The 26,185-nt window shown below is 44.2% G+C and overlaps 1 protein-coding gene across 1 annotated transcript; it reads right to left on the reverse strand.

The window, feature by feature from the left end:
• Nucleotides 1-1,361: 1,361 nt before the first annotated feature.
• socs5a (suppressor of cytokine signaling 5a) lies at nt 1,362-25,105 on the reverse strand. Its single transcript, XM_076296350.1, has 2 exons — nt 24,426-25,105; nt 1,362-3,626 (listed from the first exon to the last, which is right to left on the reverse strand). Exon 2 carries the CDS (start codon nt 3,606-3,608, stop codon nt 1,986-1,988), a length of 1,623 nt encoding a protein of 540 aa, XP_076152465.1. The 5' UTR covers nt 3,609-3,626; nt 24,426-25,105; the 3' UTR covers nt 1,362-1,985.
• Nucleotides 25,106-26,185: the final 1,080 nt, after the last annotated feature.

Consider the following 26,185-nt stretch of genomic DNA (forward strand, 5'->3'; position numbering starts at 1 on the left):
CACACACACACACACACACACACACACACACAAAACAGTTGAGTGAATGCTATGCTATGCTAACACCATGTCACCAAGTGATGGGATTTTTTTCCTTTTCTGTTTGTGTTCCATGTCTTGAGGACTCCAACAGTGAGGAGAGCTTTCCAGCAGGCTCTAATGATCCACTGGTGTGGACTGAAAAGCTGCTGTCGGTGAAGGCACATGGGCTTCAGAGGAGAATGTGTGTGTGTGTGTGTGTGTGTGTGAGTGTGTCAGGGTGACTTATTGGGTTTGTGTATGGTGTATGGGGGTAAAGGGGGGTTCCAAAAGTTTCAAGTGTCCCCCATCAAATCTCTGTCTGTAACTGCATCCTTTCAGTCTGAAGCCTGTGTGGTGTAGGGTGGTGTAGTGTAGTGTAGTGTGTGTATAGTGTAGTGTAGTGTAGTGTAGTGTGTGTATAGTGTAGTGTAGTGTAGTGTAGTGTGTGTATAGTGTAAGGTAGTGTAGTGTGTGTATAGTGTAGTGTAGTGTAGTGTAGTGTGTGTATAGTGTAGTGTGTAGTGTAGTGTAATATATGTGTGTGTGTGTGTATTTGTCTTTGCTCAGTCCTGGTCTTCAAGACCGACAGTGTCTGCCAGACCCCTTGAATGGATCAGTCTCTGGGGCTCTGGAGGCCTGTTGGCCATCACTCATGTGCAAAGACCACTTTGTTACAGGGTCCGGTGAGACCAGGTCCCTTACGATCACCACTCACATGGTCAGGCAATGGGTGACAGCACTCTGTAGTGCAAGGTCATGAGTGTGTGTAAAAGAGCGTGACACTGACTATGTGAATGAGCGTGCGTGTGTGTGTGTGTGTGTGTGTGTGCCTCACAGCAATGGTCCCAGTGTAGCAGAACTGGCATTTGGCCGTTGCTGCTCCCACAAACATAAGCACAGCTGAAATAAAGTGCTCTCCCTCAGTGCCCACATCCCACCACCCCCATACACTTCCTCAGTATTACAAAACACATGACACTGAATCAGACTCACGTCTCTCCCCGTATTGTGCAATTAGTGGTAGGAATTAAATGATTACAAAACATATATAGCTATAGATTTTTTGATAGTGACAGACAAATGTGAGCGACCATTGTAATGTTTTGTTTTTCTTCTTTTTAAAAAAAAGCAGACGCTCTCACATCACAACACAAACACCATGTATTCATCACCATTCTCCTCGTCCTCCTAATCATGATCACTTCCTGGAAGTGAAAGGACGCTAACTGGAGCAGATCGCTTTCTGCACATAGGGGGCGCTATCAACTGTCTCAAACTGCACCCCCCCCCCCCCCCTTATGCGCCCCCCCCCCCCCACCCCTTTTTCTCAGCTGAGCGAAGGGGGTAGTGTCTCCCTTGGACACACAGATGGAGCACCAGGGAAAGGAGGGGGTCAGGAGTGGCTACCACCCTCCCTTCCCTTCCCCACAGAAAAGTCACCACCTTCCGTGTCACAGTTAAAATGTCCCCCATTCTCTCCGACCTTCCCCTTCCTGAAACTCATATATACACAGGCAAGGGCAGGCCACATAATCCTGTACAACATAGTTTGAGGACAAATGAAAGAAAAAAAAAAAAGAGAATTAGAAAGAACAAGCTAGGCTTAACTGAGACAGACAAAGAAAAAAAACAACAAACAAACAAGAGTAAAAAGCTGTGACACAGATGCTGCCCCTCTCCTGTAGGATGTGAAGATATGAAAGTACGTGAACGTGACACAGTGGCTCTTGGGCTAGCAGAGAGTAGAGCACCAGTAATATGTATTTCGATATTAGAGTAGTAACTAAAAAAACATGATAAAAGCTTATACGACTTGTTTTAGTTACAGGCCCATGACACCCCCTCCCTCCCTCTCTCCTATCCCCCCTCAGCCTCACAGGCCTCTCCAGAGCACCGAGTGGCTGCCTGGACTCGAAACACACACCCTGCGGTCAGCTGCCACCGGCGGGCGGGCAGGCGTCTCCTCACTTGGCCTTGAGCTCCCTCTCCAGCCAGCGGACGCGCACGCGCTGCTTGTAGTGGTACTCCCTGAGGTAGTCCTGCAGCGGCGGCGGCAGCATCAGCAGCGCGGCGATGCCGTCGTAGGAGACGCGGCCGCAGATGGCGGAGCGCGCCAGGCCCTGCAGCGAGAAGGGGAAGGAGCGCGCCATGGGCGTCGTGAGCAGCGGCTCGAAGAACATGCACGCCGACGGGTCCTTGTAGTGCTCGAGCAGCGCGGTGACGGTGGCGGCGTGGAAGACGCACGGGTCGTGCGCGTCGAAGCTGAAGTTGTGGTTCCACTGCTCGATGCGCGCGTGCAGCGAGCGGCCGTAGCGGCGGAAGCTGACCGAGAACAGGTAGTCCTCCTGGGCCGAGTCGCGCAGCAGGAAGCTGCCCTCGGGCCGGCCGTCCAGCAGGGCCTCGGCCTGGTAGCGGTCCATCACGCCCCAGTAGCAGGGCAGCGCCGTGATCTGCTGCAGGTCGGGCACCAGGCAGTGGATGTAGTCGATCTGCGTGTGGACCCTCCAGGGGCCCTCGGCGGCGGCGGACGAAGGTGGCGGGTGGACATGGCGCTGGCGAGCGCGCCGGGTCTGCAGGCACAGCGTAGTGCCGTCCTCCTCCTCCGAGTCGCAGTCTGGGGCGCTTCCTCCTCGTCCCCCTCGCGCCCCGCCGCTGGACTCGCCCAGGCCCTCGGTCAGCCCTGGGGCCAGCTTGGGTCCCAGCTTGTGCAGGCAGGCCAGAGGGGCCAGGGCCTCCACCGTGTGGATCTGGGCGTCGGGCGGTGGGTCCACGCCCTCCTCGATGCTAAGCCGCCGCCGCTCACGCAAGCGCTCCTCCTCGTCCTCGGCCGACGCTGCCGCCCCTCCTCCTCCTCCTCCTCGCGGCCAGTCCTGCTGGCCAGACGCAGAGGGCGGTAGAGCGGCCGGGGCGGACGACGAAGACGAGGATGAACCCGAGCCGGCGGCCACGGGTGCCGTGTGCTGCTTGATGAGGTGCCACTTGCGCGCCAAGTCCGAGCCGGGGGGGAAGGGGCAGGTCTCCATCATGAGCTCGGTCAGGTGGATCTTTCGCTTGGGCGGCGCGCGCGAGGCTGAGCAGCGGAGTGGCAAGCACAGCCCCACCGTGTCCTGCAGCTGCTGCCGCAGTGACCGCGTCCCCCCGGCGCCGGACTCCAGCTCCTCGCCCCGGCGGCGGCAGCGGCCCCTGCCTCCCCGCTCGCGACCCTCCAGCGAGCCCTGCGCCCGCGTGGAGCACGAGTGGCGCTTCTTGCCGCTCCAGGGCGCGTGGCGCGAGTACGAGTCCCGCCGGGTGCCCAGCTGGCCCGGCCGGCTGTCCACGTCCTGCTCCAGCGTGATCTCCAGCACCTGGGCCACGTCCACCACGCAGTTCTGCCCAGGCCGCCGCATGCTTGCGCTTCCCGACGAGCCACCGACACGGCTAGCGTTGTTGTTGCTGGCCCTCCCAGCCACCAGGGACAGGCTGGAGGCAGGTGGCCTGGGGGGGCTGGCCTCCTGTGGCAGAGCCTGGTCGCGAGCACCTCCATCTGGGTGGAGCAGAGACTGGCATCCCCTCTTCAGGTTGCTCCACACCTTACCCACCCTCTCCATGGGGTGGGCCACCTGCACCTATGGACGGGACAGGAGAGGGAAACAAGGTGAGATTCTCAATCGGGAATTTTCCATGTGTACTGACTTCCCTGATCATACCCAGGGCTATACTATACTGAGAGCTAATGTAGCATGAGCTGCAACGAGAGTGCCAGACCACCACACTATATGTCACAGGCCAAGCAAGTACGGTGTGTTTAAGTACACAGGATTTCAAAGTGAGTGCTGCCAAGGTCACATTATGAGGGGCTGTGTGCGCAAAGATGGGGGAGGTGATCATGTGCTTTTTCAATTAATATTTAATCTTCATATTATATTTACCAGATGCATGTACTCACTTGTGATCTGTGCATGGCGATAACGAAGCCCATAATACTGAGAGCCACTAATGAATCAGGAAATGAAGCGAATTGCGAAAGGAAAAGATGAATATGATGTGTCAGAGTGTACCACCATCAGCCTCAAAAAAGGCCCTTTCCAGCAAGTCACTGAATCCCTCTGGACTTTTAAATGGCTTGCACTAAAGGCATCCTGGATGGAAGTGTTCCAGAGTGAGAGGCAGCTCATGGGGGGGGGGGGGGGGGGGGGGTGATGGGGGCTCACCACACATTAACTATGTACATTATTCTGCCAGACACCATTAAGATATGACTTGGAATACATATGAAATGGATGTGGATTGATATGCAGTGAAACTGTGACTGATGAACCGTGTCAACTTTTGGTATTGGTTTAAAACTCTCAGCTGCTAGTCAAGGTCTCATTTATGAGTTTGGAAAAACTTTATGAGCTGATATTGGCCGAGGCTACAAACCAATCTGGGCAATATTTTTCCATTTTAAAGCTTTAGGTGACTACACATTCAGCAGTGGTGACTGGTCTCTTTGATGAGAATCCTGCCAATAACAGGAAATGGAGAAGAGATATGACCCTCATTATGGAAAAAGCGTCAAAACCCACGGCCATTTACAGCACCTCTCGCAAGGAAGAAAAACAGATCCACAATGACCTTCATGTCCTGCCAGATGTCAGTCACTGTGAGAGCAAAACGCAGCTCACTGGTTTACATTGTTCAGTTATTAACAAAAAACATTAGCTGGTACTAGGCTAATCTATAGTTGCGTTCTTCCTGCATAGAACAAAGGCTACTCAAACAGGATACATGCTGTGAATCAGTAAATCACCCAAATTAGTACTAATTATTGGTCATTGGGTCCAATGCATCCAAAGTCTTTTTGCTAAACATAAACCAAGTCAAAGGACATGCTACTCTCCTGAGATGAAAAAGTGTGAGTGCTCAGTCCATATGATAGGTATACGTAGTTTCTGTGACTAGCATGCTTTTTTCAGTTTGGTGAAAACCTAGTGGTAGTGGTATGCTGTGTTAGTGTAGTGTATACAGTGTAGCAGATGAACTGACTGATGCAAGATAAAGATGTGTGTTACAATTAGAGATGCACAATATATCGGCGGCCGATATATTATTGGTCGATAAGTGAAAAAATTTAAATATTATTATTATCGTTCTGATAACAGAATTCCGGCCGATAATGTGCAGCGATAATGTCCCAGCTTACCTGTTTATCTGCATTGAGTGTTTACTCCATAGATATGAAAACGATTATCTGCATTGAGCGTTTACTCCATAGATATGAAAACGATTATCTGCATTGAGCGTTTACTCCATAGATATGAAAACGATTATCTGCATTGAGCGTTTACTCCATAGATATCAAAACACTGTTGCTGGCCACTCACTCGTAATTCACTGACGTCACTATTATGAGTTCTGTCCATCATTGGTGGTAGGTAAAATTACTACAATTAAATGACGCTTATTAAATGCTGTTTCAAATTTTTATAGCAATATTATCAGTTATCGTATCAGTATCGGCCACAATAAATAAACGGTTATAGTTATCGGCCCTAAAATTCCATATCGGTGCATCTCTAGTTACATTGACATTCTGTAAAATAAACATTATAGATAGACAATCTGATTTGATGATTTTTAACATTTTGACTAATCTTACGAAATGGTTCGGCAAACACACCTAATAAATAACTATATTTTTCATGTCTCTGCAAAATGCTGAGACACTGCTATTGAGAAATGCAGCACACAACTGGATTGGCATTTCACTAATCATTATTAGTAATAGGCTAGTAATATTAATAATAATTAGCACACAACTGGATTGGCATTTCACTAATCATTATTAGTAATAGGCTAGTAATATTAATAATAATTTCTACAGAAAGTGAAAGATGTACTCATTAGTGATGTAACAACAATACATCGATTGTGTCAATATGAATCTATCATTTCATATCGACAAACAGACCCCAGTATCCAATCGAATCACTGCATGCCTCCTACATGGTTTAGTTCTTGAGCTATGGGCTTGTGAACTTTGACCAAAAAAAGAGGCCTAACAAAATCGACACCCCCCTCCTCCCGTACAGGGTACCCCCAGAATTGTCAGACCTAAATTTAAGACTTTTTAAGACCTTTTTAATACCACTTGAGATGAAATTTAATACCTACATCGCACCCATTCGGATAGAATAAATAATATTAAAGGTAAGATTAAACCTCAAATAATTACTATTTACAAGTGTTTGAACATGCCAACATGAACATGACAGCAGTGCAGACTCCGTAGGAGTCTTATTGCTGAGTGTGTTGTAACACGCTCTGGAAATTCACAATTCCAAAATACGTTTAAAAAAAACCAAAAAAACATAGTCCAGTATTTCTTTCGAAATTGAAATGAAGTTGTATGGACTGGACTATTTATTTATTTTTTTAAACGGCGACGAAATTGTGAATTTCCAGAGCGTGTTACACAGCAATAAGACTCCTACGGACTTTCCCCTCAAGGTGGCGGCAAAGATGGCAACATTCCCGGAAAGGTACTGGCTTGATGAAATTCATTCTGGACTCTCTATTCGACCACATAAAGACCTCGGGATACTTCGGTTTGGCTTTAGGGACCCTCTACTCACTACCACGTAAGTGTTATGTTGTTTGGAACTGTAGAAGAGGTATAAAAATAGCGTTTTGTAGCAGCGCAATTGAAATGCCCCGCTCACTTCCAGGCTACGAGTTGTGACTGAAAATGGTACAATCGAACTTTCTCAAAACACATCCGAATGACATAATTTTGATGTCAACTCAACATATGTACCCCCAATCATCCGGAAATCGATCTAAAGTGCATTTTACTCCGGATAATTCCTTTAAGGTACCTAAACAACGACTATATTAAAAGTTTTTTTTTTTTTTAAGAAAAGTTTTGGGTGGGCCTGTTGAAAAGTGGGTGGGCCTAGGCCCATCCAGGCCCACCCGTAGCGCCGTGCCTGCACCCCAGGCCAATGAGACAAGCGTGTAGCTACAACATAAACAAAGCGAAACTCATGGCTGACTTATCTTCTTGAGCGATCTCTGATTGAGACACAGAAAGTTCTCAAGAACACTATTAGGTCTTTAAACATTTACCATCACACACATTCATTCATCGGACCTAATATTTGTAGTTGCCTTAAAAAAAGGAAAAGAAAAGGTGATAGACCCCCCCCTCCTTTTTTTTCTCACCGGATCTGCATCGATCTCAAATATGACATTTCTAAAATCAAATTGACGGAAATCCGTCGTACGACGGAGAACTTTAATCCTTGTGATTTACGCTACGTGAGGATATTAGACTAAATCTACTGATCATTTGACAAATTAAGACCTCCGTGAAAAAATTCCAGACTTTGAGGTGAAATTCAATACTTTTTAAGGCCTTAATTTAGGAAAATGAAATTTAATACTTTTTAATACTTTTAAGACTCCGCGGGTACCCTGCCGTAAAACTGGCTGTATCTTGGAAAGTACTGAACTTACATAAAAGTTATTTTACAGTGTGTCTCTGGGTAACAAGGGTACACCTGGTAATTTTTTCAGAATTTTTTGAGATCTAAGTGCGTGGGCCCTGGTTGAATTGACGTGGAATGACCCAGCTGGTACCACTGGTCGGGTGGGTTGAATTTTAGGGAATCGGCTTCCTCATGGGAAATCAGGTAAGTCTTGTGTGAAAAACAAACCTTGACCAAGTTTCTAGTCGCCATGACTGCAAGCTTTGCCAGGGCCAAAGGCGGAAAAAAGTCTTGAAGGTGGGTGTTGTCCTATTTACATAGCCTCTGCCAGCAAGTGTGCATGATAAGCAGCGGGCTTCAATTACTCTTTTGCAAACTTATCTACAGTTTGTCAAAAGATTTTCAAAGAAAAAGCGAGATGTTAAATAAAATGGCATAAATCCAGGATTAGTATTTGGTCAACAGACTTTAGCCTTTCATACTTCAAGCCAACATTGAAACTACTTTTATTCACAGACCAAACCAAAAGTACCCATGAGGAATCCTGTCAGGCAAAATACACCATATTATATAAAATATGTTTCAGACAATGCATAGGTATCTGCAGAGAAAGTATTTGCTGCCTTTTACAGTGAGTGGGAAAGCTTGGAAGTAGGAATGCTTTCTATGAGGATAAGCATTCTTCACAGGTGGTGGTGTGACTTAAGGTTTTAAAGTGCAAGCGTGTGAACGTGGGATTGTAAAAAGTAAGTGTGCAAGTGCGTAAGTGCGCACCGTGCGTGTGTGACGTTGACAGAGTGATTAAACGTGTTGCCAGGCAGACTCGCGGGGACCCAAGGCCAAAGCTAAAAATGAATGCATGGATCCTCTCCAGTCGCACTGCCTCTGCTGAGGGCTGGATTACTGTGCCAGTCTGGGCCTGCTTGTCTGCCTCTCACTCTTTTCACGTCTTTCTCTCTCCGTCTCTCTCTCTCTCTCTCTCTCTCTCTCTCTCTCTCTCTCTCTCTCTCCCTCTCTCTCCCTCTCTCTCTCTCTCTCCCTGTCTTACCCTGTGGCACGGCACAGTCTCAAGTTAGCAGCCTCTCCAGTAATCACCGCACATCATCATAATGAGGAGGTGGCCGAGGGGAGGGAGGGCTGAGTTCCTGGACGTGCCACTGCCGGGTCGACTGCAGAGCGCTTCGCACGTCGTCGGCCGCTAAATTTGTGTCCTGCTGCCTGTCGGCCGGTCAGCCAGGCTAACTCCCTCAGGGCTAATTACTCCGATGTGTCAGCTAATCCTTTTACCTCCCCGCTCTCCTCTGACCTCTCTCTGAGGTGCTTCGCTGGCCGGTCAGTGCAGCCAGGAGAGGAGTCAGCGAAGAAAGTGTCATGGGGTTAACCCCCGCTGGCTCCAGCAGATGATACAGTGTGCTCTGACAGGAACATTTCAACAAGGCCATTGAGCCTGCTCTGGAAACTGCTCTGGTTCAGCATGCTTGCAGACTTGCCCACCATTTTACATGTTGCTACATATAGCCTACATACACTCACCAGCCACTTTATTAGGTACACCTTGATAACAATGGGTTGGACCCCTTTTTGCCTTCACAACTGCTTCAATTCTTTATGGCACTGATTCAACAAGGTGTTGCTAACTAACTACTAACTAAATATTTCTCAGAGATATTGGTCTATATTGACATGATAGCGTCACGCAGTTGTAGCAGATCTGTCGGCTGCACATCCATGATGCAAATCTCCAACAAATTCTCAACCACACATCCCAAAGGTACTCTATGGGATTGAGATCTAGTGAGCATGGAGGCCATTTGAAAACAGTGAACTCATTGTCATGTTCAAGAAACCTGTTTGAGAGGATTCAAGCTTTGTGACATGGCATATTATCCTGCTGGTAGACCATCAAAAGATCATAAAGGGATGGACATGGTCAGAAACATTATTCAGGTAGGCAGTGGCATTTAAATGATGCTCAAGGCAGGACTGGTCCATGCCTTCATGCTGTTTGCGCAAAATTCTGACTCTAACATTTGAATGTCACGGCAGAAATCAAGACTCATCAAACCAATTTTCTATTGTCCAATTTTGGTGAGCCCGTTGTAGCCTCAGTTTCCTGCTCATAGCTGACAGGAGTGGTCTTCTGCTGCTGTAGCCCATCTGCTTCAAGACTCAACGTGTTATGTGTTCAGAGTAGGGTTGCAAAATTCCGGGAATTTTCAAAGTTGGAAACTTTCCATGGGAATTAACGGGAATATATGGGAATTAACAGGAATAAACGGGAATTAATGGGAATAAACTGGGAATTTTTAATATGGCAAGTTAGTCTATAACAGGGAACTTAAATGTGGTGGACAAAACCACAACTTGCAGTCTAACATTAGTTAAAACAACAAATTTCTACCATGCACATATGTCAATCACATGCACACAGCAATCGGCATAGGCTGCTAGACATAAAGGAAACCTATGGTGCGTTTATATGCATGGGGAAAAATGTTCCAACCAATCGGATTTTGTTGTTGAGTGATGTGGTGTATCTTGAGCAGTTCTAGTTTAGCACGCTAGTAAACCACAGGCAGAGAATGGGATTCCCGCCAGCATGCTAGCTAGCTTTGTATGCTAATCTAAGCGAAAATACGAACATACAAATCATATTGCTTATTACGAATGTTTGTATATAAAACAGTTTGTATGAATTACACAAAATTCCCAGTTAATTCCCGTAAATTCCCATTAATTCCCATAATTTCTATTAATTCCACAAAAGTTTTCCAATTTGGAATATTTCCAAAATTCCCCAGCTTAACTTCCCATGGTAAGTTTCCGGAAATTTACCGTAAATTTTCCACCCCTTTGCAACCCTAGTTCAGAGATTCTGTTCTGCATACCTCGGTTGTAACGAATGGTTATTAAGTGTGCTTGCTGCAAAGCAGCACACTTATTGTTCTTAAGTTTTATTATTATTTTTATTATTATTTTTCCCGTCTCCCTAATTTTTTGTCAGCTCTAGCGCCTAGGCCCTTTGAGACAGAGACACCGTTCCAACTTTAAAACGTCCGGTCAGTACCGGTGTAAGTTGGTCGCGAAGATGACGTCAGGTGGGCGTGTCGTTCGTCCGCCATATTGGATTGAACAGAAAGCGAAACTACATTTTCACAGGTCACAAATTTGGTCCGAACGCCACGAAACTTGACGTACATTATCCTTGGACCAAGCCTCACAAAAGTTACCGGAAGGATTTTTGATTTTCGAAAGCGTTTGCCCGTCACAGCCAAACGAAATCGGCGGCGAAGCTCCGAAACAGGAAGTCGTCCATATCTCAGGAACACTGTCACATATCGATACCAAATTTTGTATATGAACTGGGGACTCCAATGTGAGGGTGCATAAGCTAAAAAAGTTTCCATCATTTTGCATACCACCCACAGGTATTTGGTAACTCTCACCATTTACCTTTGCACCACTTTCACCTTCTATCACAATGCCTTCCAAGTATACTCAACGCCTGTGGGCAGCCACAATGTCTCCGGGCAACCTTGCCCACTCATGAAATCCTTGCTCTGCCATGGGATAGTATGGACTTACGAACTGAAATAGTAAGGAGAACAGTAGCTATATATAGCTTACATAATAGAGTTGTTTTCACATTGACGGTATTCAAATTATTTTTTTCATTATTGTTAAATATCATGATGGGAGAGTCTGCAAATGCATATGTTTTCGGGCATTTAGGTTTTACTGTGTTGTTTTGTTATAAGGACATGCAAGGCATTCTGGGCCGTAATGAACAGTGGTCGGCAGCACTCCATAGGCTACGTATTAATATGAATAGGTGTTTCTGTAAACCTAGGGACAATAAACAGCTATCTCTGTTACAAAAACGAGCTGGTAATCGCTCATTGAAGAGGGAACTAAAACAAGAACCTAAAATATCGGTTTCCATGTGCTGGATGGTGTGCGTCCTTTATGAAAGTAAGTGTTTTATACAGTTAACGTTACAGACATAATGAGTCATGTTGTAGTGGTCAACATAAATGTGCCCCTTCTGTTATTAGAATGCTAAGAGGAGAAGCATGCTAAGCAGAGATTTAGTATCATTAATTTCTTGTGTGGCTAGTTATAGGGAGGAGATGTATGTTGCTAATTGGGATTTATGTTGTTTAGCGTAATGCCAGTGGCGTAACTATAGTAGGTGCAGCAAGTGCAGTCGCACCAGGGCCCGTGACCTCCCGGGGCCCGTCGCTACCCCCGCAATGCAATTGCTGGAAAATTCTATACAGGTCCTTTCTGACTACCGGCGTGCCTTTGACCAGGCCAAGGCTACAGCGCAGACGCTCGCAAATTAATTGGGGGTTCAGAGTACATTTGCAAATGTTAGAGAACGGAGAGTGAAGCGAACTATCGGAAGATGAGCGCTTAACCGATGCAGAGAAATTCTTCAAAGTGCAGGTATTTAATGCAACTCTGGACATCATAATCAATCAGCTCTCCCAAAGATTTGCAAGTATGCGGGAAACTTGTCATGTGTTTGAGTCTTTACGTCCTATGACCCTTCAACTCGCAGGTGATAATGAACTGCTTGAAAAGGCAAGACGTTTGTCAGACCATTATAGCAGGGACATTGCACCGACATTCCCAACACAACTCCTCTCATTCAGGTCTTGCTTTAAAGCAGAGATTTCACAGAAGTCATCTATTTTTCAACTTGCGAAAATGCTGGTGGTAGATTATGACAGTGTAACATCCACATTCGGGTAAGTGTGTACTGCTCTCATGTTGTTTCTGACATTGCCTGTGACTGTGGCAACAGCTGAGCGATCTTTTTCCAAACTCAAACTTATTAAGGAGCAGCATGGGGCAGGAGAGGCTCAGTGGGTTAGCTATCCTGTCCATTGAAAATACGAGAGCAAGAGCATTAAATATTGGGAACATCGTTAACGATTCAACGAAAGGCTCGTAAGATGGCCTTCTTCTAATGGCCTAATTCACGCATATTGGGGATTGTATGCATATGAATATTTTTTATTTGGTTTCTGCACGGTTAAATAAGTTAGGCTACATTAAGTTTTGTTTCTGCGCAGTGCGAGTTTTTAAGCAAGCAACGCTTGCAGTTTCAGCAGAGGGTTGAAGAAGCGCATTGAGTGTTCCCATAATTCCATGCGAGTTTATGTTAATGCCGTAATATTAGATTACCATGGCCTGCAGGCTGTTAATAAATTTATTTTTAATGTTTTCACATGTAATGCATCCTATGTAGTCGTGTGTTTTTATTTGAAATTGTAATATGTAACTACTAAACTACTTCGGTGCCTCAGGCCCTTTGTATAAACAATTGAAGTCACCCTTAATCTGTATTGCATGTATCAGAGCTAATTCATCCTGGGCCAAAATATGTCGATATGGGCCCGCATAGTGCTCTCGCACTTGGGCCCACCATTGGTTTGTTACGCCACTGCGTAATGCCATGGTCATTTGATATGAGATTCTTGTACTTGAACTTCATCAGGTGTAACTTTAGGACTGCTATTTTTTTTTTATAACAGTAATTCACGAAGCACTTTAGCCCTAGAAGTAGCACCTACGTCTGTGACAGCTTAAGGGAACTTGCATTGTAGGCATAACTAAGGGATGCAATAACACCACCAACAACCAAAACTAGCCTACTCATTGTCAACATGTACATGAAATGTAACGTTTCATGTGAATCAAATTAAAATGTTTTCTTTGCAAACGTAGGCATAGGCGTATGGTGACAGATTAATTTAATAATGCTGCTGTGTGAATCACGGTAAGCGTGAATGAAGTGGCCACTTCTTAATGGGACCCACTGTATGGAAGTGGGCTAAGTAAAATAGAGATGTTTTAAATAAGATAAGGTTAATCAGAATTCTACGATATGCCCGCTTGACAACGGCAGAGATAGAACTGGCCTTTGGCCATAGCAACCATCCATTTAGAACGACTGGCCTTCATAGCAACCAAAGATCTGAGCTGTGTTGCAATGTGAGGCAAAGTATAGAAAGGTGATGAAACATACAGAGACAGGTCAAGAAATATAGTGCAGTGTAGACAGTAGTATACAGTTGATTTACAGACGGTGGTCTAGATTAATATGAAGTATTCCTTTATTCTGAGATAGGCTACATAGGCTCTCAAAACAACCCCAGGCTCACAAACAATCCCAAACAGACATAAGGTCTTTATAGAGCAAATCTATATAGATTATTTGTCAAATAAACCAGTAAAACATAATTTGTGGGATGGAATATATAACATTCACACTCATAGCTCATATTTATTAAAAATAAATCAGTGAAAAAGTATCCTGACAAACAAGCAGCTTTTTAATGCCTTGGTCATATTTCATAATTTCAATTCCTCTGTAGGTTACCTGATAGCCCAGTTTGAGAGGCGCAAGACGCGTGACATTATTTATTTTTTGCAGCCAATCACTGCTGTCATTTTATTTTATTGATTTGATCTCAGTCATAGAAGCTAAATTCGAAGGCAGGCCAAAGGTAAAATCCAACGAATCGCATTCAACCCGCAAGCCAATAGTTGAATAGCCCTCTCCTAGAGCTTTTGAGATATTGCCACTGCTCTAACATTAAAAGGCACTGTTACAATGCCTGGATCAAGCCAGGTTCAGCATAGCGTATGCCACTGTCCGCTCACGTTGCTGACCGGACCAGGGCAAGCACACTTTCGCAGTTCCCGCCGGAAATGCAGTCTAGTTTAAGTTACTGTTGCCACTCTATCAGCTCGTACCAGTCTGGCCATTCTCCTCTGACCCCTGGCATCAACCAGCCATTTTCACCCAGATACAGTAACTGCTGCTCACTGGGTATTTTCTCTTTTTCGGGCCATTCTCTGTAATCCCTAGAGATGGTTGTGTGTAAAAAATCTCAGTAGATCAGCAGTTTCAGAAATACTCAGACCAGCCCATCTTGCACCAACAACCCTGTCATGTTCAGTCACTTAAATCACCTTTCTTCCCCATTCTCATTCTCGGGTTGAACTTCAGTAGATAATTTTGACCTTGACTACATGCTGCCATGAGGTTAGATATTAGTTGCAGTTAGCAACAGGTGTACCTAATAAAGTATCCATATCAGACAAGCTAGATGACTGTTGAAAAAAGTGTTCAAGGTCTCTCAGGAAGCGCATTTACATTCTTTCAATTGGAGGAAAGAGTTATCGTAAGCAACCTACAGATGTGGCCAAGTGAAACACAAGCACTAAAATGACACACAGGGCAATTCCATGGAAAATTACGTTTTTTGTAACAACGCCAATAAAATGTGATGGTATGGTATGATGTAAATGATTACATGAAATTTGAGCATTTTCTACTTTTGGCTGAAGAATGTACATTTGCACAAATGCACAAAAATGCACAAAAAATGAATGTTATCATTCACATCATACAAATGCCAAGGCATTTCACTGGCGTTATGGATGTGACAAAAAGTAAATTTTCTGTGGAATTGCCCCACAATAAAACCCAACAACAATTCAAATAAACAAACAATGACGTGCAATGAAGCCTGTGAGGTAGGGCTGTAACGAGATACGATTCGAAACCGAAATCGCGACATTCATATCCACGATACTGTGTCGCGGTGTGAAAAGGCAGAATCGCGACACACCCTTTCTAGTGTTTCACACAGTGCTTTGCAGCTTACGCGGCCGCAAAAGCAACCCACATCTCCCGCTTTACTTATCGGTAGCCTACGTTGTACAAAAACATAAATAAATAAATAATAATTTCATACCTCTTCTTGCTTTCATTGTAGACTATGTGTGCAACTTTACCAAACAGTATAGAAGTAAACCCCCTCTGCCCCGCTCTCTCTCGCGCTCCCTCCCTCTCACTCTCCCTCCCTCTCCTGCTCAATGAACACGCGCGACTTAAATAAAACATTCACAATCGTGAAAGCAAGGACGCATAAAAGACGACTAGCTAAATTACTATTAAATCCGCTTAGCATCATTAGCATGCTGCACATATTTGTTTAAAACTCTTGCATTGAAGTTCACTGATCATCTCAATACCAACGTTTCCCAAAAGGGCCTGTCCCACGGAGAACAAGTATTACCTTGAAACTTAAACACACATGGGGAAACTGAACAGTCCAATCAGTAGACTATGATCGGCTAAGCTAGCCAACTTTGTTTACAATATTTCCAGGCTTCAATCAGACAGCTGAATTAAAGAGGTAGAGTTGTAATAAAAAATAGTAGGCCTAGGCTATAGGCTAATCTGCATAAAGTGTGCTGTCATAAATATCAGTCATTCAGAAAAATATTTTTATATCAGGATATAAAATAATAGATATATTATAATCCTCTGGTGTTCTAAGGGAGGCTATTAAAAATGTTATTTAATAAAATTTCTAGCCCCCCCCCCCCCCAAAAAAAAAAAGAAAAATCGAGATTCGTATCGAACCGTGGGTCAAAAATCGTGAAACAAACCGAATCGTGAGGTTGGTGTATCGTTACAGCCCTACTGTGAGGACAAAAGGAGAAGGTCGTGGTAAAAGCAGGTCAGATGTTTGGACAGAAGGGAAGGTATCCCAAGTAAGCCGAGTCAGGAGGGATTACACAGCAGCAGCAGCGAATGTGTTACACAGCAGAACAGAGTTCAGTGCCGTTGACCCCGGCACACACCCTATGGCTTTAGGGCACAAACCAGATCTGACCTCTGGGTCATGGGTGAAACCCGATATGAAACTGCGAGTTTCTGCGCCTGTGGTGTGGTGTTGGGACAAGGGGGGGGGGGGGGGGTCTGCCGCCCCAGAGGGCACAAAGCTGGGGCGTAAATTAGCGATCAGGTCTGCCAGCGCTGCTATGGCGGGAATGAGACCAGGGAGGCCAGGAAGCACGGCTCATGAACTCCCTGCACCTCCCTGCAGCATTTCTAGACTGAACCTGCTCAACCCACACGCACCACCACCAGAGAACAGAACACCTCCTCCTTCAACAAGTAACACCGCACACATACTCCGTCTTCCACCAATTCATACAACCCACACTCAACACCGAAACCAGCCCACGTACAGCTGACCAAGTCCCACTTCTAACTAACAATGAACAAATCTAACACAGTACATTTCATTCAACCAGTGCAATTTGGGCCTTCTTGGGCCTATTCCTTTTCCATGACTGGACATGAATCCAGTGGCAAGTTTCAATCTTGATGGTTGGTGTTTCATAATAGGCCTATATCAGGTCCACAGTAAAGTTACATATTTGCACAGAAAGAGACTATCAGACATCCAGAGCACTACAAATGAAGAGACGCTAACAATAGAGGTGTCAGGATTTGCTATACACCATGCAAACGTGTGCATTAAGCGAGATATAGCTACACTGATTTAAAACACTAATCTGGCACAATCTGAAGTTAGCAAACATGGTAATGGATGTGATATACCCAGGTGTGACAAAAATAAACCTTACACTACAACTCTGGCTCCAGCCACCACACAAAACAGGTCGCATCTCACTATTCCACCCCTTGACCCTTCATCTCGACATTCCAAAACCTATCAACAGACACAAGTCAACTTCAATCAAGGCACTGAGATCCTTGCCGCCAGCTACCCAGTTTGACATCTATGATGTTCATCCAGCTTCCAGAGATCATGGGGCACAATTTCAGTTGGCTCACTTTGGCTCACTTGGCCCCGTGTAGCTCCAAGTAAAGACATCAATGTGGCAGGAAAACAACCACATTGAGCGTTCACAAACTGAACACAAATCGCAATTTTGAGACTGAGGCCAGACGATGTTTAGGGTGCTCCTTGGGTTAGTGAGAGCACGAGTTAAGGAAGAGGGTGAAAAAAGCCCATTTCTTCCAGGTGGAGTGAAGGCTGTGTCCATGGAATCACCATCTGTCTTTGCTCACCCAAAACTCTCCTGGTGAGAACTTCCCATGCTTATCAGTGTTTCCCACATAATTGAATTCTATTTGTGGTGGTAGGTTTGCAGAATTAACTCGAATGCAACAGTTTTTAACAAATTAGTGCAGCGCGGTTATGATTCTAACCAGATTTAAGCACAATTTAGTACAACCAGGAAAATCATTGTGTGGTGGTCATTGGTCAATGTTGATATTGTGGTGGGCCGCCACAAATAAGTAAATGTATGGGAAACACTGCTTATATGCAAGTGGATTTTGCTTAGCTGACTCATGTAGACTAATACGCTTGCATAATCCATGCATGTCATTTCCCTTATTCATGTATCTTAACTAGAGCTTTCATAGGCATTTTACAAACCAAGAAGCGGTTGAAGCGAGGGGTACTCCTCAAAGCAAAGTGAAACAAACACATAAATGAATGAACCTGCATGCAAACATCATTGTCCTTTCCCATGAACCACCTTTGGCATACACAATAACCTGACCTCACACTCATAGCACCTCTAACACCAAATACCTCTCTCCTGTACCAACATTAAAAACCTCTCCATTATCTTTCCTCTTGCTCCTGTCTTAAAATGCTCCAGGTCTTGTCAGCTGGAGGTGGCAGGCACGGCAGGCTCACCTCCTGGTCAGTGTGCAGCGGGGCTATTCTGGTGAGATACGTGGCTATTCTCTGCCCAGCTTGGGTTACGGCTACCAAGAACACCCAGAAGTTCAGGCCAGAGCTACTGCTTCCTGGTAGAGCAAACTCCACCCCAGGAGCCCACCCCCTGCACCTGATACTGCTGCCAAACTCTACCCCCCCAAACACACACACCTCATGTAGTCAGAGCACACGTGCAAACACACACACACACACACACACACACACACACACACACACACACAAACAAACACAAAGACAAGGCAATTTATACACCACCCACCTCCCTTAGTCAGAAAATGCACACACTGAGACAGCCATGGCAGATCGACAGACAATCGCATAAACCGAACGCCACACACTCCTACGGTCTGAACATGACCCTGCACACATACAGACACAAGCCAAATAATACACCACACTCTGCGGTAGCCCACCGTCTGAGCACGCACCAGTCTAACTCTACACTATACCTCCTGATGTCTGACACACACACACACACGGCAAACTCTACAACACATATCTCTAACAGACTGTGCTGCACAGACACACAAGCACGCAAGCAATGACAACATGTAAGGTATTTACAATATGTCTAACTCTGTACCTTCTTCTGTGTGATGGCATACATAGGCCTAGTCTTGTGTGGGCTTGCATGCACACACACACACACACACACACACACACACACACACACACACACACACACACTATAGCTATCTTGCCTGAATCTCAGTCTGGGAGCTTAGCCCAGGTCATTTGGCGAGCAGTAGGGCTGGGACAACGCGTCGACGTAATCGATGACGTCGATGCAAAAAATACGTCGACGCAAAATATGAGCGTCGATTTGTCAAGCATAACGTGTGCTGCTAAATATTTTTAATTTTACACCTTCAGTGTTTTCCATACGTTGACGAATCTGTGGCTGGGCACCACGAAATCAAAACCGGCCACCACACATTGATGTTCTATGTTGTAGGCCTGCTATTTAAATTAAAGATAAGATAAAATAATTTAATTGAGCTGCACTTTTTACTCACACAGCCTTTCCTCGCCCCGCCTGCTCTCTCTCGTAACGAGCCCGCTGCTCCTCCTCTGCATGTGCATTTAACAAAGTATTCACGATTGTTGAAGGATTGTTGTTGCCACATAGAAGCACTGCATAGAACACAGTGGGTTAAATTGCTACTAAATCCGCTTAGCATCGTGACCATGCTGCGCAAATTTGTTCAAAACCGCTGCATTAAAGTTAAAGTAAACTCTTCTAAGGTCTTATCACAACATAGTACATTGAGGAGACTAAACGAAGTTAAGTTACAGTATGCAATCAAGCAGTAGCCCTATCTCAAAGCTAACATTAGAATACTGTTTGGATGTCAAGTTTAGCATGCTTACTTGCAGCTGCTTGTATTACTCATGCAGGGCTCATTTTATTGACTCTGTTTGCAAAATCCCGATGGAAATGGAAAAGTTTTTTCCAAGACTCAAAAGTGCTTGTCCAAAGGAGAAGTACGAACTGTTATTTGAACAAACTACGTTATGAATTGCATCCACACATCAGCATCCCTTTAACTGTGTTAATGTTAATTGCAAGGATTCCCACACGAACGTCTTAAAATGACAGGCACTCAATTAGACATACACTAGCCTACTGAACTTTATTGAATGCTACCTCTGACTAAGAATGTATTACTTTGCACTTGTAGTTACTTGCACTTCAGTCTTTTATTTTGGAATTTTAAGAGCAATAAACATATATTGCAATGTTAAAGAATTCATGTTTTTTCATTCAGATATGTACATAAACATGTATAAGTTGCTATTAGTGAATTAATGGGGAGATAATCGATAATCGAATCTAAATCGAATCGGACTGAAAAAATGAATCGTTAGATTAATCGATGCATCGAAAAAATAATCGCTAGATTAATCGTTTAAAAAATAATCGTTTATCCCAGCCCTAGCGAGCAGCATTAGAAAATGACAACCGACAAATTAAGGGCCACTGCTCTGCCATATTTCAGTCACACAGACCTATCCCAATTTCTGCAGCATAAGATTCCAAGGCATAAATGGAGGGTTGGACACAGCTTTGGGGGATAAGACCCCATTACCTACTGCTGCAGGAAGGGTGGACCACTTCAAACTGACGGCTGTTTAAATAACCCATGATGAAAAGTTTCAGGGCAGCTGAAGCTGTGCCAAGGATTGCACACAAAATGAGCTGGAAACCCACAAGTATGTGAGCACGGAGCACAGATCCACCTCTAAAAGCAACTAAAGCCGGTCACTTCGGGCGGGTAGAGTTGGTGACTGCCACTTGACAGTGGGTGGCTTTTAGGGACTCAAACTTGTACTACAGATGGGACTTGGGAACGGAGGCCCCCTTTTTAAACAGACAATTACTAGCTGAAGACTGTGAGTGCCTGCCAAGAGAGTTTCAGCAGCAGAACAACTCAGTAGGATAACAGTATGGGGCAGACATAGGCCTACTGATAAAACCGCCTGTTCCTTGTACACCTCACACACACAAACACACACAAGCAGGAGAGGAAGCCTAACTGGGATTCCATAACACCTGGGTTGTCCATTCTGAATCCGGAAAAGGTGACTTGTTCCTAGGATAAGTTAAGATGATTGTGAAAGCATAAAATATAAAACAATTCCAACATCTGCATATACTTTCTAGAAAGGTTCGAAGTGGAAAACAATGCTGCTTTAAAAGAATCATGAAATGCCCCAAATCACACAATCCTTACAGTCTTACTAAGGGATAATTCACCACTGCATTATTCTATTTACTTTATTCTTCCAGCACAGTACTTTTAATGTTTACCATCTGACTGACAACCATTTCTTGATTGTATTTTGCCTGTTTATCTAGGCTGCACTCCATTGAGAGGACACGACTGTCAAGCATCCTCTTAGCATAACTGGTTGCACTGAGCACTAGTTTTTTAAATCGCTAATCACTGTAGTGAATGACATCTAATGCAAATGGTTTTACACATCACAGATTGCTCTGCGGGCCTTAGGCTAAGGGGTGACAGAGGTGCTGAAGAGCCGCAGTACTGGGAAGCTCTGAGCGTTTAAGCTACAGAATGCTAGTCTGCTGCGCTGCGGACGATAAGATCTGAGTCTCGCATGGCAGACAGACTGGGGAATGTTAGCAGGCAGATAAAAGAGGCCATGGCCGAGTTAGCGGAGTCCCCTTACTTGTATGAAATGAGCAGCGCTAACAACACAGACACACAGCCTAGGTCAGTGGTTCATCTCGACAACACAGACACACAGCCTAGGTCAGTGGTTCATCTCGACAACACAGACACATAGCCTAGGTCAGTTGTTCATCTCGACAACACAGACACATAGCCTAGGTCAGTTGTTCATCTTGACAACACAGACACACAGCCTAGGTCAGTGGTTCATCTCGACAACACAGACACATAGCCTAGGTCAGTGGTTCATCTCAACAACACAGACACACAGCCTAGGTCAGTGGTTCATCTCAACAACACAGACACACAGCCTAGGTCTGTGGTTCATCTCAACAACACAGACACACAGCCTAGGTCTGTGGTTCATCTCAACAACACAGACACATAGCCTAGGTCAGTTGTTCATCTCGACAACACAGACACACAGCCTAGGTCAGTGGTTCATCTCGACAACACAGACACACAGCCTAGGTCAGTGGTTCATCTCGAACAACACAGACACACAGCCTAGGTCAGTGGTTCATCTCGACAACACAGACACATAGCCTAGGTCAGTTGTTCATCTCAACAACACAGACACACAGCCTAGGTCAGTGGTTCATCTCAACAACACAGACACACAGCCTAGGTCTGTGGTTCATCTCAACAACACAGACACATAGCCTAGGTCAGTTGTTCATCTCAACAACACAGACACATAGCCTAGGTCAGTGGTTCATCTCAACAACACAGACACACAGCCTAGGTCTGTGGTTCATCTCAACAACACAGACACATAGCCTAGATCAGTTGTTCATCTCAACAATACAGACACACAGCCTAGGTCAGTGGTTCTTAAACTTTTTGTCTGGCGACCCCCGAAAACTCTTTGGCCAAGTCTCACGACCCCCTCTTCTCCAACCGAAAATATATCAAAATAGAGCTAGGCTATGTCAACACCAAAGGCATTAATGTCAATGGCAGCCTTTTTGGCAATCTGATTTATTATTTTCCAATGGATAACTACTCATCCAATGTGTAGCCTAACTGGTGCTCCTGTGGCAACAGAAGGCTGCATAGTGCTCTGTCACCGGTAAACTCACGCACAGCTCATCTTCAAGCGCATCTTTGTAAGAGAGCAGGTAAAGATTTGAGTTTGGGTAAACAGAGCATTCACTTTCAGAGGAACATTATGGAAATACTTTGAATTGTAAAGCCTACTTCTAGGTCTAGTGAATATCCCAGTTTTTAAATATGTTTCTTTCAGAAATGTTTCTTTAATTCAGACTGCAAATCATTTCGCCACCCCTCCCATATTCTTGGTGACCCCCCTGGGATTCCCGACCCCAAGTTTAAGAACCACTGGCCTAGGTGATCAAACTCACAACAACCCCTTTTCCCTCAACTACAAATACAGGCCAAAAACAATGAACCAAATGACAATAAAAAGAGCTTAGACCTTAGAACTAAACCAATTTAAATAACCTTCTGCTGCTCAGGTCCAGTAATTCATCACTTAACTCTAACACTTGAAACTAAAAACAAGAATACCTCTACCCCAACCTAGATCATATTCAATGTTCAATGGAATGGGGAGGATATGGGTGGTTTTGGTGTCAGGGAGAGCTTTTGTCTTTTGTCTGTCAGTATGTGTATGTTTGTAATGTATGTTTCTCTTGAAGTCCCCTCGAAAACGAGATGTCACATCTCAAGGGGGGGTTTCCTCTTAATAATACATTTGTGAGAAATTTGTGTTCAGCAAACCCATTGCAGTTGGGCTAGTCAATGGGTCATTTTGGCAACCGAGATTTTCCACATTTGATGATGTCTTGAAAGTTAACCCTTAGCATCAAATGGACTGTGTATAATGCACCCCAGCCTCGTCTACACAAGACACCTTTGGAATAGATCCAGATCCAAACCTTCAATTTTATACACCCTAAAGCTACTGCATTCATCTAATTAGGCAAACCGAAAAGAGTACAAAAGCAGAAGGCAGGTAAGGGTTGAGCAACATTCCTGCAGAGCAGAGATACTGTCACCACCTCTCACAAAAGGAATAGGCTAGACTTTTCATTAAATTGGGTATGGAAAGGGGGGAAACGTCTGCTCTATTAGTTTGGCACTTCAACCCAAATAGCAGTACACAGAGCTATGACCAGTGCAATGTGAAAGGAAATACTAGGGACAATCAAATTGACCAGTTCCTTGCAAAACACAGTACCACAGCCTACATGTCCACACAGGGGCATCAGTAGTAGCTGCGTCTCCTCTAAGACAGCAGCCAGATTATCACTTCACAAGGACCCTACAAAGACTATTGACAAGGCAGCACATGCTAATCCTCTCTCATTTCAGACAGTCTAGCATGCGTGTCTTCGGGATCATTGTTGAAATGAATATGGCAACATAATGTGGGGCCTATAGAGTATTCCCTTATGGCTTGATTCGATCATGTCCCAGACATGTCTGTTACAGATTTTCACTGGTGACAGTATACCTGCCGTCTTCAAACCACAATAACCAGTATTTTTGGAATAGCCTAGTCTCTGATAGAATTTCTAGTAAAATCAGAATAGTTTATAGCCTTGTAATAACTCACTGCACGCAAAGTAACACACCAAACCTATGGTGTGTTGTTTCAACACACCACTGTAATTTATTTCTCGAGTTTTGAGAGGATGCGGTCTTTTGCATCCATCATGTGAGCTCAAAATTACTGTTGAGTATTCTTCTGTAGGCCTTTCCCCAATGTCTAGTGACAGATAGCTAACTTGGACCTGAAAAATAACGTACAGCCAAGTCTCTTTCACAGAAACATTCGGTCACAGCAGCATGTATTTTAATCAGATTATACAATAATACAGTGATAGAGCGGATATCCGACAAATAACAAAGGTCGAGATAAAGCGCCTGTTCAGTTATATGAACAATATTTGGTAATATTCAACGACGTGAGGAATAGTTCATGCTATTCGGATCTTAGCTAGACTGGTAACGTTAAGCACTGTCGTGGCTGCCAAGTAGAGTTAGCCTGCTAGCTCGCTATAGCAAGCTAGCTAGCTAGTTTAGCCGGCTACCGGCGGAGATGGCTGGCTAAAAACTATAAAATGCATTTGAAGCAACATAGATATTCATCCAAGTTCTTATCGATGCGCACAGAAGTTTGGGTAAAAATGACTCACCTTTCCTCCTTCCTTTCCTCAATTATTTTCAGGACAGTTTTCTTTTGTTTGCGAAAAATGTATATCACAAAAAGTCGAGGGGAAATTCTCCTGATGTGTAGCTTTAGTAAATACAATACGCGTATTCATATCGGCGGCTATTATCGCAGTGATTTGTCTTGAAGCAAGCGTCGATTAAAAACTCGACATTTTTGGAATCTTTTCATAATCCAGGCCTGCGATTCCCGTTCTCTCCCTGACGGCCGATATGGTCGCCTGTGCAGCAGTGCTGGGAGCAGAGAGGAACGGCAGACAGAACTTGACTGACATGAAGAGACTCCAATGGAAGGCCGTGCTCGTGTTCACAGCAGCCCTTCGACGGGAAACCCGGATAGGGAAAGACTCTGGCGGTGTCATGGCCGGATCACACGCGTCAGATTCAGATTCAGATCCCCCAGATCCTTTAGATATCCCACCATTCCTCTAAAAGAGTGGCTAGAAGAACATGACATGTGAGTCGTGCACACTGCTGTATGGCACGGGTAGCCTACATATTTACAAAATAACTATTGCAATGCAACTATTGCTATGCAATATTGTAAACACTTTATTTGTAAATATTAAGATGGATTGACACTAGCCAACACTTTCTTATGTAGGATATCTTCTCAAGGGGCGAGTGTCCCATGACACAGTGGGTCTTTGACAAGATCAAATGACATTCGGTATCCTAGGCCTATAAACTAGACCAATTATTTAAAACATAAGCCTATAATTTTAAATGAAATGTGCATTTAAGTAGGCTATGGACAGCTCTAGGCTGTTTTGTATAGGTCTATTTACTTTTTTGTATTCAATTTACTCGAAGAATATACATTGATGACTAGGCTACTCATTTTCATGAACTCAGAACTCTTAAGAAAAAAAATAAAATCTATCTAAATCTAAAAGATAAAATCTATCATGTAGCCTATCACCACAGCAGCACATAACAGGAGGACAGTCTTCATGCATTTCTGTCAGTGGTTAGGTGTTGTAGGTTAAATAATGACCAGCAGATGTCCCTAGTGGCCTGCTTCAGTGTTTTTTTTATTTGTCATATACATAGAGGTAGATAGATAGATAGATACTTTATTGATCCCCAAGGGGAAATTCAAGGTCTCAGTAGCATACAGACATCACACATAACATTCACTAACAGCAGAACAAGTAATTAAAAGTGTATAATATAAAAAAACCATAAGTAAGCAATAAGGACAGTAGAAGATAAAGAATATACTAAAATACAAATTATACTAAATAACCCTAAATCTAAATCAAGTCTAAAACAGTAACCACGTAGTGGGTGATTAAGCATGAGACGCTTGCAATGACTGAGGCAGGGAATGAGCCTGTTATTCTCTGTGCATAGTAAGGTAAGGTGCTCTGTGAGAGTAAATGTCATGGTCATGGTGCAAAGAGTCAGTCCAACAGTGCAACAGTGCAAGAATAAAGTCTAGAGACCAGCATAAAATAAATATAGACATATAAGAAAGTAGGCAAGGTAATATAAAAAAACTATATATATATATATATATATATATATATATATATATATATATCAGTGGCGGCTGGTGGTTAAAAAAATAACGGAGGAAGGAATGTCCGCTTGATTGGCGTTAGTGGCAAATGTGAGGTTGTGATGGTGTTGGTAGCATATGTGAACAATAGAGTATGTAGGCCGCCTACCCAGACACATTTATAGCAGTAGTATGTACTATGTAGCATTTTAACTGGCAATG

The sequence above is a fragment of the Alosa pseudoharengus genome, unplaced genomic scaffold, assembly GCF_046254945.1.
Source record: "Alosa pseudoharengus isolate Yale_2024_CS ecotype anadromous, Long Island Sound unplaced genomic scaffold, YU_APseudo_1.1 YU_APseudo_1.1_scf_20, whole genome shotgun sequence".
Taxonomy (NCBI): domain Eukaryota; kingdom Metazoa; phylum Chordata; class Actinopteri; order Clupeiformes; family Clupeidae; genus Alosa; species Alosa pseudoharengus.